Source organism: Corticium candelabrum, chromosome 1 (genome assembly GCF_963422355.1).
Source record: "Corticium candelabrum chromosome 1, ooCorCand1.1, whole genome shotgun sequence".
In the NCBI taxonomy this organism is placed as follows: Eukaryota; Metazoa; Porifera; class Homoscleromorpha; order Homosclerophorida; family Plakinidae; genus Corticium; species Corticium candelabrum.
The window spans coordinates 16,131,663-16,151,339 of record NC_085085.1 but is presented as its reverse complement, the minus strand read 5'-3'; the positions used below and the strand labels follow the sequence as shown (position 1 = coordinate 16,151,339).

At 40.6% G+C, this 19,677-nt stretch overlaps 3 protein-coding genes and 1 long non-coding RNA gene across 4 annotated transcripts; 2 read left to right on the top strand and 2 right to left on the bottom strand.

The window, feature by feature from the left end:
* The first annotated feature begins 1 nt into the window (after position 1).
* Positions 2 to 11,602, top strand: LOC134195986 (ubiquitin-protein ligase E3B-like). Its single transcript, XM_062665069.1, has 31 exons — positions 2 to 144; positions 218 to 267; positions 331 to 386; positions 2,647 to 2,711; positions 2,777 to 2,836; positions 2,892 to 2,996; positions 3,236 to 3,283; positions 3,355 to 3,406; positions 3,461 to 3,546; positions 3,915 to 3,997; positions 4,054 to 4,159; positions 4,225 to 4,345; positions 5,344 to 5,405; positions 5,468 to 5,580; positions 6,374 to 6,528; positions 6,589 to 6,753; positions 7,347 to 7,515; positions 7,587 to 7,711; positions 8,339 to 8,462; positions 9,108 to 9,207; positions 9,267 to 9,386; positions 9,448 to 9,525; positions 9,581 to 9,679; positions 9,742 to 9,849; positions 9,908 to 10,045; positions 10,107 to 10,172; positions 10,309 to 10,367; positions 10,431 to 10,613; positions 10,809 to 10,920; positions 10,989 to 11,081; positions 11,156 to 11,602. The coding sequence occupies exons 1-31, from the start codon at positions 16 to 18 to the stop codon at positions 11,345 to 11,347; spliced, it is 3,222 nt and encodes a 1,073-aa protein (XP_062521053.1). The 5' UTR covers positions 2 to 15; the 3' UTR covers positions 11,348 to 11,602.
* A 445-nt stretch (positions 11,603 to 12,047) lies between these two features.
* On the top strand, positions 12,048 to 14,920 carry LOC134191925 (uncharacterized). The gene is made up of 3 exons (XR_009971867.1): positions 12,048 to 12,457; positions 14,390 to 14,466; positions 14,574 to 14,920. It is a non-coding gene; the product is annotated as an uncharacterized LOC134191925 (long non-coding RNA).
* A 409-nt stretch (positions 14,921 to 15,329) lies between these two features.
* LOC134191911 (fructose-bisphosphate aldolase A-like) lies at positions 15,330 to 16,596 on the bottom strand. The gene has a single exon (XM_062660552.1). The coding sequence runs from the start codon at positions 16,539 to 16,541 to the stop codon at positions 15,462 to 15,464; it is 1,080 nt and encodes a 359-aa protein (XP_062516536.1). The 5' UTR covers positions 16,542 to 16,596; the 3' UTR covers positions 15,330 to 15,461.
* Positions 16,559 to 19,647, bottom strand: LOC134191917 (small ribosomal subunit protein mS22-like). Its single transcript, XM_062660564.1, has 7 exons — positions 19,416 to 19,647; positions 18,637 to 18,807; positions 17,925 to 18,068; positions 17,769 to 17,852; positions 16,985 to 17,130; positions 16,816 to 16,924; positions 16,559 to 16,745 (listed from the first exon to the last, which is right to left on the bottom strand). Exons 1-7 carry the CDS (start codon positions 19,629 to 19,631, stop codon positions 16,647 to 16,649), a joined length of 969 nt encoding a protein of 322 aa, XP_062516548.1. The 5' UTR covers positions 19,632 to 19,647; the 3' UTR covers positions 16,559 to 16,646.
* Positions 19,648 to 19,677: the final 30 nt, after the last annotated feature.

The following is a 19,677-nucleotide window of genomic DNA, read 5'->3' as shown; positions in this document are numbered from 1 at the left end:
GTCCCGTATGTCGAAATGTTTGGTAATAGTTGTACAGAACCGAACAAAGGCTCTACGCGAGTTCAACTACTACATAATGCGAAAGCGGCGCGTGACGCTCGAAAGGAGGAGAAAGTTCAACGGCAAGCAGTTATACTACTTCAGGTAAGGTCAACTAGAACTATAATCTAACAAAAAAATGGGTAGAAATCAAACCAATTGGTGATGGGATACTCAGGCGCACATTAGGAGACACCAGACGCAGCGTAGATTACGTGAAGAGGTTCGGTAAGTGAATAAATTTTGCTCTTTGGATGAAATTATTATTTGAAGGTTTTTTTTGGTTTATAGAAAGAAATTTGATGAAGTTATGGCAAGCTGTAAACATCAACAGAGTTTTCTGGACGGTTTGTAAAATTTATTTCTAAATGATTCTATACTGTGGCGAGCTTGCTAGATTTAATGGTGTGTGTGTGTGTGTGTGTGTGTGTGTGTGTGTGTGTGTGTGTGTGTGTGTGTGTGTGTGTGTGTGTGTGTGTGTGTGTGTGTGTGTGTATGTGTGTGTGTGTGTGGTGCTGTAGCTCAATTGGTTAGAAAGTGTATTTGGAGAATGAAAACATTCGTGAACTTGCAGGGTTGCAGGTTCAAGTCACAGTGATGGCGAGCTATGGCATAATTTCCTTAATTAAGCAAGAAATTTACACACATTGCTTCTCTCAACTCAGGAGTACTAGTAGCCTTGAACTTCCAGACCAGAGAGCGCGTGAACTCTAGTCTGGACCAAGTCGATACTAAAATGATTTCGGAAATAGCCCTTCTAAGCCAATCAGCTTCTACAACCCGAATCTCGGTTGTAAATTCTGATTGGCTTAGCAATAATTGGTTATGCAAAGTGTACTAGCACTGATTGTGCACATGTGAAATCCTCGTGGGTGGCTAAGTGCACGCCAGAACAATGACTAAATTCTGCATGCCAGAACAATGATTAGACTCTGCACGCACACATCTTAGTTTTAGTTTCAGCTTCAGTTCTTTGATATTTTCAAGCTTGCAGTGACAGGACATGCACAGCAGCATCGCCAGACCATCACCTTTGACAACTGGTTGAGAGGTAGTCTTGCTAGTTGAACAGTTAGACTAGCTAGCGGTCTGTCGAAGAATCAAAGAGTCGCGGTTTCATGCCGTCTACCAAGATATCACCGCAAACACGGCAGACGTCTCTTCTTTGTTCGTGAGATCTCATGGCATTTACAAATAATATGTTGATCTAGGTAAAACGATCCTACGCTGTTAGACACCATTTAGCATCGCTATTGATAAATACTTCCGAAATCATTTTAGTATCGACTTGGTCCAGACTAGAGTTCGCGCGCTCTCTGGTCTGGAATTCGAGGCTAGAGTACTAGTTGTATGGTATCCGTAGGCGCCTCACATTCATGAGTAACACGTCCAAGGGAGTTTTCAGACCGTCTACTGAAACGCCGAGTCCTAGCTAGACAATACCTATTAGTTGAAACCCTAGCTGTCATGGAAGTAAACATGCAAACTTCCTAGTAGTTTAGATTACGTATATAGGCCTGGTATAGGTAGTCGTCGTTTTGTGATCGTGATCAAGACAATTGAAATGTACAGTCTAGGTATGCACTCAGTTCCGTTGTAACGACAGTGGTATGGTATTTACTGACATAGAAATTGATAGCAAACATTGACTATCAACAGTGTTAGATGCAGCACAGTGTAGTAAAGGATTGATTGTAGTATGGGACGTGTGAATAGTTGACTGTAGGTGGCATTCAGCTAAAAAGGTGTTTCTTGGTTGTCAAGTACACACAATCCCTAGCTACAATACAAAAGGATGGGGCGACGGAAGTTCATGAAGCTTTTTTGTCGCCGTTTGCTCACTTAAACGAATCGTTCTTAGACTCATCTGTAGTCGGACACGGAAACGATTTTTCAAGGTAGGTCCTGTGTATGAAACGTGGTCACGGGGAGGAGAAATTTGAGATTTGTACACGCGCACACACACACACACACACACACACACACACACACAAATATATATATACCAAGAGCTTGATGGAGAGCCATATAGGACCATGCCCCTTTCTGTTGTGCGACCCGGATTAGAAGCCTCGCTACGCTCGGCAATAATGAGTACCTGGTCATTGACTGGGGTGGACATGACCACTGGCTTGGCAGTAACATTGTGCAGCAGACGGGTACAGTTTGTGGGCTTTGGTGTCCAGTCCCAGAGCTGTCCGATTGTCAGTGCACCTGGATGACTTCAGCAAAGCTCCAGCTGAATTGTAGCGCTGACCCTTAGCCTCCATGTAGCGCATGGAGGCCCTGTCTAGGCAGAGGGCGCTATCTTTGCAACTGACCTTAAGGTCAACATCGAATGACATGGAGGGCTTAACATTTGTCAATTTGTCCATTTGTGTCATTGTGTGTGGTGTGTGTGTATGTGTGTGCGTTTGCCATTTGCACAGGAGTGATTTATGGTTTTTAGAGACTTGCTGCTTGTACGATCTGCTTACATTACTGCTGACTGACTTAATTGACAGAAAACACAACAAACAACAACATTTTATTGACATGATATGCTTTGCCATTGTATTAAGTTAATTAAACATTATTAATTCTTAGCTGAAGTGTTTATGTTAACAGCTGTGGAGATGTTTCATATTAATCGAGGCCTTCTTTTTGTGTATAATGAGAAGACTGATTGCAAGGTGGCTCTTGTATAGTTTCTTGACACAAAAATCAGATTTAGTGGTGATTATTAAAATGTTTTCAGCGTCTCGTATCAATGTGTAGCTACATTTCTTTAACAATGGATGAATTAAGGAACTTGAAGGTTAATACCCAATCAGTCAGAAATCTTGTATTTTTATGTTGATTGTATTGTGTAGGCATGGTATGTGTCATTGGGTTTGATGAAAAGATACCTGCTTCTTTGGTTGGAACACATGCGCAAGATAATGTGCATTTGTTTGAATTACATATCTTCTCTTAAGGTACGTTTATTAGTAGTCTTTTGCTCTCTATTATCGTTAACTGGATGTTCTGTATGTTTACTATTAATTGTCTGAACATAGTGATCAGTGCACTCTTGTAATTTATTTTCATGTGTCTCTGGCTGTTTGCCTCTTGTTTGTCGGTTGTCTCTCATTTATTTTTTAGGTTTTCTAGTTACTTTCTTATTTGCTATTCAACTTATATCCATTGTGTTGCACAGATATTTGTGTTTGTGTAGATTCAGGATATAAAACAGCAACAAGACGCAGAAGTGCTGCTAAAATTTGTAAGTTTAAATCTCAGCATTTTACTGGATCGGTTTGTGATTGCTTCTGCTTCCCAAATGTAACTTTATAGATTCTCAAGCTGACTGACTGTTCAGATTGGAAGCTACTGTCAGGAAAGGGAGGTGAACTATTAAATTGTGTTGTGTGTGCTGTGGTAGTGACACTTTTATATCAAGGTGGAGGTGTTTGGTCAACTGTGACGCAGCTTTGCTCCAAGCTGCTTCAAAATGCAGTCATGAATGATCTTTACCCAGTCACTGGGGTCAGCACATGACAGATAACAGTGTGCAAGTGGTTTAACATTTTGCAAGAATGTACACACACACACACACACACACACACACACACACACACACACACACACACACACACACACACACACACACACACACACACACACACACACACACACACCAGCTTTGCTTCTGGGCTTAACATTCCGACAATGTCAGCTCCTGACGTCAAAGTGATAGCATGTTTTGCATTTTTTCAACAATATAGTGATACCAGTGGTACAATGTGTTAATAGGATCATTTATATGGTGTTTATGATGTGTTGTAGTGTCGTTTGTGTTCATGTAATAGTGTATTGCATTGCATGCCATCTGATTTGTTGAATGCTGTTTGTAGCAACTCCTTTTTCAGTGCTCTGGTAACGCTAAATACAGTACAAGAAAGACTATCCTACCATTAGCTTTGAGATTAGTAATGAGGTAGACAATTTTCTGTTTGAAAACTTGCATTCCGTTCAGACTCTCATGTTCTGTAGGCCACTTGTACAGTCGTCTTATAGCAAGACATATGTTCAGTTGTTCATACAGAATGTCTGGATTGTACCTGCTTTGATTGCATCTGCTCAAACAGTGTCAGTCAATGTTAGTATCTCGACATATGTTGTGTATTAAATCACGGATGATCGTATTTGTTGTTGATACTTAAGTGTGCAGAGTTGCTGGGTAACTCAGACTTTGTCGCATCATTGGTAGCTGCTGTTGCTGTGAACGACTCAGGATCAGGTGGTTTGGACAACCTTGGAGTCAATGAGTTGTTGGCAGTAGCAGGTGTGCAATACATGGACTAGACACACAGTGTAGGATGAAGTATTGGTGGGAATCTATTTTGGCATCAGATTCTTTGATGCAATATGACTTCCCATGTGAGGAAATCAACCCGTGCTGTTAGTTAGTGCATGAATTTGTTGTACGTACTTGGCTGGGCGAAGAGCAGGTACATATATATAGTAGTTTGTATATGGGACCACGCTTGTATTTGGTGGATTTTCATTTGGCAATTTTGTGTTCTGGACTACTACTGATATTTATCAGTTATTATTTTTTAGTTGTTTTGGACACAGTCTTATTCAGAACTTGAGAAAATTCCCAATTACTCTTTCTTTGTCTCCCACACACAGGCACATCACCATACTAGCATGTGGTTGATGACGTTACATGTCGTTTTACAAAAATGTTGGCAGAATTTGTATTGACGATGACTCATAAGATTGCCAATTTGCCAAAATATATTCCCCACCAGTATTTTATCTCATGGAATAAACGAGCTGTTGAAGGGGATCACTTGGCATGCAAATGAGCGGATATAAACATAGTAACATGCAGTCGTAGTAAGATGGTTAGCAGAGATGTATGTTTGCTTGTGTGGCTATCTGTTTGTGTCCTTCACTGGGCAATCTGCTTGTTTGTCTTTGTTTACATGTTTAATGTGAGTAACAAGTTTCAAATGTTTGGGTCAGGCTGTGTAGACTGACTTGTGACACACTAACTTATCGACTTATAATGTTGTTTAACAACGTTTGACAGAGTTGACTCCACCCCTGAGTTGTACGCCCTAGCAGTGCCGCTAACGCACGTTGTAGCTAAGGGTGGAGTTATCTGCGCGAAGTACTACATACTTGGCACTGCAGGTGTGTTGCAGTCATTGTAGCAATTGCAAGCGTCAGCGCTTCATTGACAAAGAATAGCTGACATGTAGTTGATGTGTACTTTAGTCAACTAATTCATTGTTTTCATGGGTTTATTGTCAGTTGTTTACTAATTGCTAGGGAACTTCATTGAAACCTCAGTTCAGTGTGGATTTCTCAGACGGCATCGAGTAGAGTTTGTGGTAGGTTTAGATTACAACTGCACATTGCAGTAATGATCTTAATTTGTTTGTTGACATATTAGCAATCAGTTTGTTGGATTTTCAGTCTTATTCGACCTGTTGTTGCTGAACCTAACTCCCATCATACTTATTGGCATCCTCTGATTGGATTTCTGAAACAACAGCAAGACAGTAGGTAATACAGTGCACCAATAAGACTCTCTCCTCTCTCTCTCTCCTCTCCTCTCCTCTCCTCTCCTCTCCTCTCCTCTCCTCTCCTCTCCTCTCCTCTCCTCTCCTCTCCTCTCCTCTCCTCTCCTCTCGATAGTTTAGTGAATTTAGGGGGTTTAGTGTTGGCAGCTACAGAGCATCAGAGAGTGTAGCAATCATGAAGCAAATGTTATTGTAAAGTCTTGTTGTAGTTTCTGATGACACCATATGACATAAAGTGCAACTAGCATTATAAGAGCTAACACTGGAACGATATGAAGCATGGGTGACTTTAATTAATTAATTAATAGTTTATTATGTTAATTAATAGTTTATTATGTGCAGCAACAAATTGCCTTTAATTAATGAGTCAGTGCCTGGTCACAACTTTATTATTATGAGTACTAGAGGTAATGTAGTGTGTGGTAAGTAGTAGAAGCCATAGATTCTTATAAGGCTCTAGCTGAGACGTGATTTGCAAGGGCTTGAACTGTTGACCGTATTGATTCAAACTGTGGTAAGTTGGCGCATTCATTGCAAGTACAGACACATGGAACCATCTATAAGGCATACACTCTTGATCGCTTCATTTCATTCAGCATTACCATGTCTAGAAGAGTAGAATTTTGGCAGGAAGTGGAAGATGCAGTGAAATACTAAAATTAGATGTACGTCATTAGGCAGTGCTTATTTGAAAGGCTTTATAGTATGGAACAGATCCATAGATGGAGAGGTCACTGTTAACGTTGATGAAATTGAATTAAACTGTTTTTGCTTAGGTATCTCGATGCCATGTCTTCTGTAATTTCTCAGTTTCAATTGCTATGGCATTCATCAGCACTGGAGATCTTGTTTCCCTTATTTTCTCACTCAGAGACTTCCACAAGCGTAGAAAGTTCAAGCAACTCAAAGTCATCAAGCAAATTAGGATTTGGTATTTCATATCTTATGCTGCCATGATGTACGTCCAGTGATAATGTGACTGTTGTTGCAGTGTCACGATTGAAGATGAGGTTGAACACTGTATTCCACATCTCGTCATCTGCAACTAGTAGCTGCCAACTTGATCCTGCCAGATGGCAAGACTTACATAATACGTGCAAATTGTATGAACTTGCCATGTCAACTCTGACTGGGCTACGTGGAGAAATTATGTCAGGTGAGTTCAGTGCTGTGTGCAGTGCTGTAGTTGTTGTTGCAATAAGGAGAGTGCTAGTATGCAAAATTCCTGGAGTGGAAATTGAATTTATTTGTATATGTGATATTACTAGTTTATGCAATGGAAATTTTGCACAAACTACTACATTGTAGATATTTGCTTGATCATGACTTACAAACTTCAAATCTCAAGCTGGTGCAGCAATCCATCCTTGAATTCTAAGTATGCACTGAAGACATTGTGTGTGGAATATGATGATTTGCACAAGCACCGGATTCTATAAAGGAACTTTGTGCAAACTAGGCGTTTACTTGATATTGAGATACACAGCTGAAAGCTGGGACCTTAGGTTTGAGCTAGGAACACTGGATTTTATGTACAACTTTAATACGTAGCAATGAGAGTTGCTGTGCTAAATAGGATGATGTTCTTTTACTAGGTGAAAGACATGGTCTTTACTGGTGAACACCGGTGACAGATACCATTCATCACTATCATGTATTATCAAACTATTAATTAATGTATAAATATTGCTACTTATACCGATTATATGTGATGTGCATTGATGCTCTAATGCGTGACTTTGTGTGTAGCTATTAGCTTTCATGAGCTGCTGCCCCAGCGACTGTGGCAGTCTCTTCAATCTGTAGGAGGGGGTTTCTCTACAATTAGTACTATAGCACTTCATAAAGACAGCAAGCTACACACATCTGTCTGCTCACTTTTGACTCTCGTCTGTCAATGCTGTTATCACATCATAGCGTATGAACCAATTAATGCACTAAGACGTGTCAATGAAGTGATTTGATATTTTAATGCTTAATTAACTAAAGGATTCTTGATGATGTGGAAGTGTATGTGCAACAAAAGCCATTTACATTGAATGATCTTACATCGTTGTCATCCTTTCTCAACCAGCTTGTATTTCGGCTTTTGTGGGAAGTGCCAAGTGTAACAGGTGAGCGTTTAGTTTTATTCAATACATTAGTGTCTGTTTGTATGGATACGTCAGGACTGGGCAAGGTCATACCTCGGAATGTAGAAATGTTTGCAACAGAGACAATTTTACATTATCCACACTTGATCATTGTGTAAATTGCACATAAATACTTGGACATGTTTATTAATTAATTAATATATGCAAGCTCATGATGAGCTTTTAGTGTAGACTCATTGAGGCTCTAGGAGAGGAAACAATTTGTATTGTGCATGGGCAGACAATTATTGTAATAGGGCTCGGTAAATTGAGCATGAACTGCAAATGAGATGAGAGGTGTGAGATTATTGTATAAAAGTTGCGAATACTGATGCTTGCAAATGGTCTTGGATGTCTTGTATATATATATAGATAGGAGATAAATAACTATGTGTGTGTTCAGGTGTGTGTGTGTGTGTTGGTCTGATCATTTGGGAAATTGAAATAGTTCAAAACAAGTTGTCAGTTGACACAAACAAATGTGTTTACAAAGCTGTATTACTTGGCACTTTTTTGTATGGTGCCGAGACTTAGTGCAGTGGTCACTCACAATGTTTGTTTTGTTTATGTCGCCATTCTTCTATTTACAATCAGTTTTTGTCTTTTTAGATCCTAAGCATTCTGATAGTCTTGAGAGTCGTCTTGTAAATGCTGCTCATACTTTACTTATGGTTCTGTATGAGAAAGACAGTCGTCGTTCTTTTTCTTCAGATAGCAGTCACTGGAATATCAAGTATGTAGTATTAGTTATTGTGTGATTATTAAGCAAAGTGGAAAGTGTAGTTTGGGCTATATGCCTATTGAATTCTGCATGTCCAGACATATCAGCTGAGTAAGTATACTGGGATGTGAACAGATGTAAATGGTGTTCTAATGTTCTAATGACTGTTGTCACTTTATTTCTGTTAATCTTTTTTGTTACTTTGTCCACTTTTTGTATTTGTATATTTTAACAGAAGGTCATGGCTTTGTGATTATGCGGTCATTACTCTGCTACGGTTGAAGTTAACTGTCATTGAAACCTTCCTTTGACTCATGCTTAGTTTTTGTGTCTTGTTTAATAATTTTACATTCTGTTGTGCATTTGTACAACTTTGAACATTAGTATGTCTTAATATGGTGACGTCATCACTAACAGTCAACGTTTGCCATCCCACATCCGGGATGTGAACTAGGGTGTAAAACTTGTAATTTTACAGCATAGAACCCATTGAACCTAATGCAGGCAAATATGTTGTGATGAAGTTCCTACATTTGTTGGATGTCTGTTTTAGCAACAACTGCAGTGTGTGTTTTTAGTATGAAATCTTGATATCTACACATTTACCTGTTCACACATTGTGATTGTCTACTACACCAATTAATTGCTTTGTTACAGAGACTTGAAGGCTAGCAGTATAAAATCTGACCTATCAAGGAATCAGCCAAGAGCAAAGGCTGTCATGAAACTTGTACCTCATGTTCTGCCGTACAGAGAGGTTACATGTAGCTTTATGTTGTTTACAGTTGATAATTTGCTGATGTACATTTTGTGTAGAGAGTGAAGATGTTACGTGATCTTGTATTGAAAGATAAAGAATCTCATAATCTGATTCACACCAACAACATGGCACCTCGTCCAACGTACATTCGAATACACAGGAGCAGATTTCTGGAGGTAAATCAGAGGAGTTCTAGCAAATACACTGAATGTAACCATTTTTCTCTACTTTCTCTAGGATGCGTACAGTCAACTGTGCCAGTTGTCATCCATTGCTCTTAAAGGTGTTATTCGAGTTAAATTTGTTAATGAACAGGTGAAATTGTACAGCCTGGTGTTTAGATAGAAAACCATTTTGTTGCTGTATTTAGGGACTTGAAGAGGCAGGCATTGACCAAGATGGTGTTTTCAAAGAGTTTTTGGAAGATACAATTAAACGTGTTTTTGACCCATCTTTGACACTCTTTAAGGTTGTTGTGCAGCAAACAGTTTCTTCTTGGTAAGTTTTAAGTAACCAATATTCCTGTTACAGACAACAACTGATCAACGATTATATCCATCACCAAACAGTGTGGCACAAGACAACTACCGCGCATTGTATAATTTTGTAGGTCGAATGTTGGGCAAAGCAATTTATGAGGTAAACACTAGCGAGATGTGCTCATACTCAACAGTGTAGCATTTGTTATGTGTTTTAGGGTTTTCTAGTTGATGTTCCATTTGCAGACTTTTTTCTTACAAATTTGAAAGGGACCAAGTATAGTGCAGCATACAGTGCATTTGACGAGCTGGCATCGTTTGATTCAGATCTGTACAAGAACTTGAGCTATGTAAAGGTTAGTGGCATATAAATTATCTCTTGTAGAGATGCAGGTCATTATTGCTTGATTGTAATAGCACTATGATGGTGACGTCAGTGAGCTGGATCTCACATTTTCAGTGAATCGAGATTTTTTCGGCAAGGTTGAATGTCCAGTCTAAGCAGCCTCATCTTGTAGACATACTCCAGTGACATATAAATCTCAAAAATGGGATCTGGAGTAGATCTACAAGCAGTGTATTTTTTCTGTTGTGAACTTATGTAATGAACATTGAATAGGTAGAGACTCATGATCTAACACCTGGAGGAAGCGCTGTCACAGTGACTAATGAGAACAAGTGTGTTGGCTATTAAAGTACATATTAGATTCTTAATGTTGATGCCTTTTTGTTGGAATTTAGGATTAGCTACATTCATAGGGTTGCTCATTTTCACATGCGTACTGAGCTGCGAGATCAGACAAATAGTTTTGTTCGTGGATTTCATTCAATTGTCAACCCAGAATGGCTTGGTTATTTTTCGCCTTGTGAAATACAACGACTTATCTCTGGTGATAGCGTGGAAATGGACGTAGAAGATTTAAAGTAATAATTATATTTTAGACTGAGTTACAGTGTTAGAGATTAAAAGTTGAATAATTATTGAAGAGTCAGGCAGACAGGCAGAGGGTATGTTGTTCATGTAGCATTTAATTAAGCAAAGGCCGTCACACTTGTGATCTCAAGTAGAGTATCTGAATTGTCCATGTCATTGTTTCATGAACATATATTTGTGTGTAGGAAACATGTAGAATACATGGGTGGTTTTCATCCTTCTCATCAAATTGTTCGTTGGTTGTGGGATGTGGTTGGTAAAGATTTTGATGCTTGTGAGAAAGGGTTGTTTTTGAAAGTGTGTAGAAGTTCTCAGAAACAGTCATAGTAACTGGTATACTATAATGTGGTATCTCTGTTCTGTAGTTTGTGACAAGCTGCTCCAAGCCTCCTGTTCTTGGGTTTTCTCACCTAAATCCACCTTTTTCTATTCGCTTTGTGGACACCAGTGATGATACTGTAAGTCTCAACTGTTTTGAGTGCTTGTCATGTGCAGTTAGCTCTCACAGTACATGGTTTGTTCATTCTTGTAGGATGGAGGTGACACAGTGGGTAGTGTTCTTAGAGGGTTCTTCAGGAGATCTACTCGCTCTGCTGCAACTCGACTTCCAACGGCATCTACTTGCTTCAACTTGCTTAAGTTGCCAAACTACCCAAGTAAAGCAGTGCTGAGAGACAAATTAAGACAAGCTATTACATCAGCTTCTGGGTTCGAGTTGTCCTGAATTCTCCATTTGTATAGCAAGCACCTAGCTGTGCAACCAGCAGTATCTATAATGTGTGTGTGTGTGTGTGTGTGTGTGTGTGTGTGTGTGTGTGTGTGTGTGTGTGTGTGTGTGTGATTGAAATTTTGAGACATGCTAGACTTTATCAGGCATAGACAGACAACTAATTACTGTATCTCGATATACCAAATGCAGTGATGTAAATCACAACTGTCTGATTAGAAGGCTTCAAGCTGAAAGTATCTACACGTTTAGAGCAGCATATCAACATGTTTATTTTATGCATTTGAATCATATTATTCTTTTTTTTTGTACCATTAGCCAACAGACAGTAGGAGAAGCAACAAATGAAAATTACTCAAGATTTATGCTAGACAGTCGGAAATAAAGTAGCACGAAGGTTCATATTATAATTGTACTTGCATTACCAAACCTTCCTGGACTCTACAGCTCGTATCGATGTCTCAAACCATTACAATGAAGCACTCGTGTAGGAACAATCGTATACATGCAATAACTGTATGAAACTGTCCTGCAAGTGTAGGTAGCTAGAGGCGCAGAAGACGGCAGTAACTAATTTCTAGAAAATTATGTAATACCACTACTGCATAACTGTTTTAACAAGTACATAAGCAATAGAACACGACGCTAACACAATAAAACGAATCGTTCTGAATGAAAATAAAAAAGCACTCTATGACGCATCAGTCACGTGACAGCAGCAATATCCATTCGACGACGACAAGACTCAAAGACGACGGGTAGCCAATCGAAACTTGCAGCGTAGTGATGTAGCTCACGAAGAAGCCTTCCTTCTGGCGTAGTATCCCAGGCAGGCGAAGATCCCAAGAATCCCGATAACCAAGCCCAGCACGAGCGCAATTGCATCTCCGGCATCAAACGCACTCACAGTCGGCACTAGAGCAGCCAGCAAAGTCACCAGTACAAACAGCAAAGCGCGCTCCATCGTCTCGGTAGCTTCGTGACGTTTCCTTTGCACGCATGCGTGGGGCCTCCAACGTGTAATTTTTTGCAGCAGCATCATCATCTCGTGAGATATTAGAGATACTAACAAGAATACCAGCAGTTCGAGTGAATGTATAATGTGGGGTAAGCAAATATTTTTGTTGCGCAGCATCTTTTAAAATTAGATGACAATATCTAGCTATAGCTAGTGATTGTGACACTGACATTCTGAACGCTTAAGTTGTGGTGACTGGTGTGGTAGACGTAGGGCTACTTATTTAATTTTTTCGCGCGCGCGCGTGCGTGCGTGCGTGCGTGCGTGCGTGCGTGTGTGTGTGTGTGTGTGTGTGTGTGTGTGTGTGTGTGTGTGTGTGTGTGTGTGTGTGTGATGAGACTAGGATAAACAACATCCACCACCAGTGTCTCTGGATTATTCTGATGTGACTCGATAGGACCAGGAGCTTCAACATATCACCAATACTGATCTTCGACGAAGATGGGGCGATTAAGTCTGATATCTGATGTCCTTCATTGCTGCCGCCTTCAGTAGTTAGGACATGTTGCTCGAATACCTGCAATCAAATTACCAAAGAAACTATTATTTGGGTGGCTGTCATATTCTGGACCAGCTCAGCGTCCCCGCCTCAGATGGAAAGACAGGATCCAGGCTGACTTGAAGTTGTTAAAACTAGAGAATTGGTATCACCTGGCACAGCAACGTCCAGAATGGCGAGATCATGTCAGGCTGAAGTTAAACGTACATCTACTGAACGATATTTTTCATGTGCTATGTGTTGCCGCTCCTTTTGGAGTCATTCAGGTCTGAAACGGCACAAGTGTATTGTGGAACGCCAACTGTCTCTGTGTGAACAACGAGGCGCAGTGCAATGTGCCAAGTGTCATCAGTGGCTGAGAAGTAGGGGTGGACTGGCAGTACATAAATGTTTAAATGTGTCTTCTTCTTCCTCTTTGACTATGTCAGCATCATCAACTCTATCATCGATCCGGTCACCATCACTTGCCTCCACTGATTGTACCTCAAGTCGTATACCGGAGCCTGATAGGGCGTGCTGTTGCTGCCATTGTAGTCAATGTGGATGGTGCTTCAAATCTGAACCAGGATTCCAACGGCATAACTGTCATCGTGGCAAACGCTGTTCAGAAAAAGACAGCAGTCAACATCCCTTGTCTTGCACATGTGGAAGACATTTCCGGTGGCTCAAGTGCAGACAGTAACTACCTCGTCTTTCAGCTCTTCTCATACATGGGGCGGTGTGGCCAGATATTGGCAGCTGTAGTCAAGTCAAGTGTGTGTGTGTGTGTGTGTGTGTGTGTGTGTGTGTGTGTGTGTGTGTGCATGCGTGCGTGTGTGTGTGTGTGTGTGTGTGTGTGTGTGTGTGTTCATGTGTGTGTGTGTGTGTGTGTGTGTGTGTGTGTGTGTGTTGTGTTTCTAAAATCAAAGAATTGGAGTGGTAGGTTTCAACTGGTAGAAGACAGGAATCAGGAATATGTGGAGGAAAAGATATCAGGAAGGTCTGCATGAGTGTACTTGAGAGGATTGCTATAGAAATGATAAACATTCTTTTGAGTGTAATAGTGTAGTCAATCACTAGCAACTCTAAGCATGTATGAATGTGGTACCTGTCAAAGATATCTTTTTAATTTCCAAGAGCACAAGATCTCAAAGACATACTGGTAAATGTGATGCAGTTTTTTATCAACAACTATGACATTTTGTTTGACTCAGACCATCACTGTATCATGCACTGATCTTTGGATTGCCTTCTTAAGCTTCCAGGTCCAGGGTGTGTGTGTGTGTTTGTCACTGTGTGTGATACTGCAACAACAAACGACAGGAAATGTCTTAGTAAATGATGGAGTTTACATGATGGCTTTGGTCAGTGTAGTAGCAAGGCAATACAGTTTGCCGCAATGTGATCAGGTATGCACAGGGCACGTTGCACTGCATGACATTTAATTCTTTTTCTGTTGCATACAAGTACAATTTCAAAGTCAGTGGTCTGCCAGAGCAGCTTATTTAAATTGTCAAAGTCTAACTTGTCACTTGCTGTCTAGTGTACCCGCAATTCATTGATCTTGTTACTGAAGTACATGAATATCAGTCATTGTTACCATCTATGTGTTACAGACGGGTATGTGTCTAGCTACCTCTAATTAATTCTTCACCTGACAGAAGAGTTAATGCTTTTCAACATTGACCCATTAATAGTTACCTTCACCTATTAAACACTCTTTCTAGGTACCATATTTCTCTGAATAACTCACGTGACATCAAAATGCCCAAGATGGATGTCTGATGTCTGTTTTCAGAATGGGAGCTAGAGCATATATCAAGAACTCGGGTGAAGCTCAAATGCTGAAGTAGCAGTGAAGATGATGAAAATCCTCTTATTAACTTTATGGTAGTGTGGTAGTGACTCTGATGCTCTAAGTGACTCAGAACTGTTATCAAAGACAGCTTGATTTTACCGGTATTTCATGAACCGCGAAGCTAAAATATGTTAATTCCCTATCTTGATTAATTTCCCTATTGACTGACCACCAAAAATATTGAATCCCTGGAAATTGCTGTGAGAAACAAGGTACAGCTAAGGTTATGATGATCTAAGCTTTATAGGTATAAGCAACCAGACTGGAGGAGCATCTCCAGTATCCCCCAACCCGTCTCGTAAACTGTACATAACACTGGCTGTCGACTGCTCCATTCACCGACTACAGACAAGATAATAGCCGACTACCGCTTCTAGGAATTTGTTTCAACGTTTCAACTGCTATTGGCAATGCTGGCAAGGGTGGTGAACAGCATACCTCCGACTGGGTGCTCCCACCCCACCAGTTGCTTTGTGATCCTCCTCGCCTTAGAGCCTCCACCAATGAGCCTCCACCAATGGGCACAGTATAGAAGTTGCCTGAGTAGTCACAAGATGTCACGTGCAAACTCAGGTTGGGGGATACTGGAGTCAAGGCAGACTGGATAAATTACCTGCATAAAAGACTCGTTGCTAACAATTCTATTACAGTCCTTTATCGATAAGAACAGATTGCCATGTCAGACACAAGATAGATCAAACAGGAATTCTACGCAAATCGTCAACAAGTTCACTAAACTAACTCATCAACAGTTCAATCAATACTGATGGTTGGCAACAAAGAGACTCTTCCCTGCAGCTGATTGGTCTCCTTCCACCTGTTGATATTGGCCTCTGCATGCTTGGCTATTAGCCTGAGCTCTGGTCAAATACGCTTTCTGCCCCGTTGCCACAAGCTCGGCTTTTCCCTTCCAAGCCTCCAGAACACTAGCCTGCAAGGCACGACCATAAGAGAAAGTGAGCGCCCATGGCTTGGTCGTTTCCAGCTGATTGATGGCATTCAGGTTGATAGTGGCCTCTTGCTCAGACTGTCCTCCCGACAAAAACGTTATACCTGGCACTGCAGAAGGAACAGTGCGCTTCAGGGTGCGCACGGTGGCTTCAGCAATCTGCTGTGGTGTATACTTTGTCGTGCAGTCGTGGCCGGGAAGAACCATGTTGGGTTTCAAGAGGGTTCCCTCTAGAAACACGTTGTGGTCACTCAGCGCCTTGTAAGTAGCGGCCAGGACCTTTTCCGTCACTCTCGCACACGTTTCCAGGTCGTGGTTTCCATCAGTGAGTACCTCGGGTTCAACAATCGGTACAAGCCCGTTGTATTGGCAAATGGCAGCATACTTAGCGAGGACGTGGGCGTTCTCATGCATGGCCTGCTCAGACGGCTTGTGCGAAGAGATCTTCAGCACGCAGCGAAACTTAGCAAAATCGCAGCCGTCCTTCTTGTAGCGAGCACAACGATCGCCCATTCCGTCCAATCCAGTAGTAGTTGTTTCGTCGTTGCTGCCATAAAGCGGAGCAAGACCCTTGTCGACCTTGATACCGGGCACGATGCCTGCCTTTCTAATCAAATCAACGAACGGTGTACCGTCGTCGGATTTTTGATACAGCGTCTCCTCGAAGAGAATTACGCCGCCGATGCAGCTGGACACGTCGTTGCAGACTTTGAAGAGCAGCTGACGGTACTGGCGACGATTCTCCTCGGTGTTTTCAACTCCGATGTTCGCCAGACGCTTTCCCATCGTGCCGGTGCTCTCGTCAGCGGCCAGAATGCCTTTTCCTTTCGCAACGATGTGGTGGGCGATGGAGATTAACTCCTTCTGTTGCTGCTCGCTCAGAGGCATCGTCGACACACGGAAATCACTACAGAAGGTGTGGTGTGACGTCACAGGAGGTTGACACAGTACAGTGTACCCGTATTACCCTGTTATCTTTGTTTAGTACATTTACTACAAACTTCCTAGACTAGAATGTACACGTTGAGATCCTTTTTCTAATCGTTCAAGGTAGTTCAACGCCTTTTCTGGCCCATGCAGCCTCAAATGCATCTAAAGATGAAAGAAAGCCAATTAGTTAGGGAATGGAAGCCCTGCCTGCAACTTTAATGTAATAACTGACTTCAACGAGTTCCGCTCCAGATACGCCCTTCTGTTTGCATTGAGTAGAAGAACTTGTAGATGGGTGGAAGAGATGATGCAGTTTAATGAGCCTTTCTGCATCATCCATTCTAGCAAATGGTTAATTAAATATGAACAACATCTTATAGCAGTTAAAAGACAAGGCATACCTCCCACCCTCCAATATGCTCAACAGCAAATTTTCTATTAGATCTTTTTTTAGTAAATGGTAGACCATGCCTCCATAATGACGAGTAGAACGAAGAACTTCATGACACTGACGTTTGTTGATATCTTCATATGTCTCTTCATGAACCTTCATGAAACATAAGGGCAAAGGGATTAATAGACAACTTAAGTCACACTAGCTTTTGATTAATTGCAAATGCAACTTGAAATCACTAGTTTTCTGGCCTAGCTATTCCTACATGGTACAAATGTGATTAATATTATGTCTTTCAATTGACACACAAAATTGACATACAAATAACAACAATACTCTGTATGTGATATAACTTTGGTAATAAAACAACAAGTAAACAAATAAAGAGTTTGTATGATGGGTGGCAGCAGAAAGTAAGAAAAAACTTGCAAGTGAGGAAATTGTTAACACAATTTTAATTTGAAGTGTCCACTTTACTGTACTATAGCCATATCACACATATTGTCACAAAACACCCTCATGAGCAGATAGCTGTGTACGAGTTCATCCACGCATACGCGCACACACACACACACACACACACACACACACACACACACACACACACACACACACACACACACATGCAAACACACACACACGCACACATGCAACACACACACACACACACACACACACACACACACACACACACACACACACACACACACACACACACACACACACACACACACACACACACACACACACACACACCATAACATAATGTTCAGATCTTCTGTACGACTCACTCTGATATAGTCTTCAGAATCAGGATCACACTGGACATTTGCTACATCTAGCACATACTCATGTTTACCTTGAGCAAAGAGAGACTGTGGAACAACACATAATTTTCTACATACCTAATTTCAACATGATAACAACATGAAATTGATGCTGCTTACCTGCAAATTCTCTGACTGCAACAAAGCTGGTATGTGTAACTTCCTTCCTTCCACTGGGAAGTAGATCTGTCTCATCTTGTCTCTCTCTGCCCATGTAGCTTGTCTTAGTACTCCATTTGGTTCACGAACGACAATTCGACAATCCTAAACCACATAAGTTGTTCAATTTGAAAGAACTAATGTAATAGAATTTAGACAGCAAAATATTTCTACCAGAACAGGTAAAACATCTACTACACCGGTTCTGAAAACAATAGATCTGAACAAAAGAATACCTGTAGTGTCCTACACATCTCTTCAGGTATCCACATATCAAACTTACTACACACTGGACATCTTGAAATTAACAAGAACACAAACTATAAACTGTTTCAAATTCATGTGTTTTTCTCCAATGTTAAGAAGTCTACTAGTGATACAGGGAGACAGATCATCAAATTGTCAAATACATTGCTCGTATATAGCTTAAAATTTGTAAGCTAATTGACTGAAGGACTACTACTGTATTCCTGATTCAAATTTTTCCAAGACCATTTAATTGATAATAGCGCAAGTTTGTGTAGTTGACACATGTCGCAACATGTAGCTGTAACAGAGACTAGCAATATGAACATTTCAGAAATTATTTTAGTTTGCATATTAGAATAACAAACAAAACAACAAGCAAAATGAAGTAAACTGTCTGCTCAAACACAACACTAGCAACTTGTACCCTGTTGTGAATGTCTAAACTGATGTCCATAAAGACCAGATTTGCATTGTCCACATCATGGCCATCCAATAACTTGTCGTGATCTATAATTTCGTCGATGTCTTTCCTCTGCTCCAACACTGGAGGCATTCTCAGCAGTTTCTTAGCTTTCTCGATACTGTCCTCTTCAGCCTAAGTAAATACTACAAATGTACTTACTAAATACAAATCAGACTAAACTGTTGGACAATAAATTTACCACAAAACTAAGAACAACCTACTACATTCAGGGCATCCAGTAATACACAAAGAAGATGCGGCCAAAAACTATACAGTATCATGCACATTCTTGATACCAATATAATACAAGCATTTTTATCAAAGATCTACTGGTAAATTGGCAAACATTAACAATTCAACAATTAAATGACTGATAGACTGCGAGTCTGTCTACCCATTACCAAAAGGTAACTAAGATACGAGTAGCATATGCTTGTAAAATTGTGCAAGTGTAGTAAATGCAATACAACACAGACCGGCACAAGGCTGTTTTGAGACGCTAGTATTAAAAACCGAGGTTGCACAATGTTGTACTTATTATATGTACGACCTATATAGCTAATCTACAAGAGCAGACAACTAAAACAGAGTCATTTAATTAAAGTACTTCGTGTTTCTTCTAATTAGAAGACAGAAACATATCACTTGTACTGATGAAGTAATAATATCCAATTTCAGTTTGCTAGACCTACATCAATCTTTTTACAGCATGTACATTAATAAATTACAACGTACAAAACCTTAGCGAATTGTTCTTCTGACATCAGTTGATATTTTGGTTGTCTGAGACGTTCCTTTCTAGGAGCAAAAACCTTGTCCAAATTCAAACCTGTCATTTCACTCAACAAAGTCTGAACACGACGGTCAAAAAACGTGGCCACGGCATATTTGCTAGATTTAGCGGACAGACATCGTGTAGCAACAAAAAAACGGGACGAAAACGCTGCAAAACTCATTCCACTCTCGCGCGTGGGCGTGAGCCCAATCTGCGAGTTGGTTTCA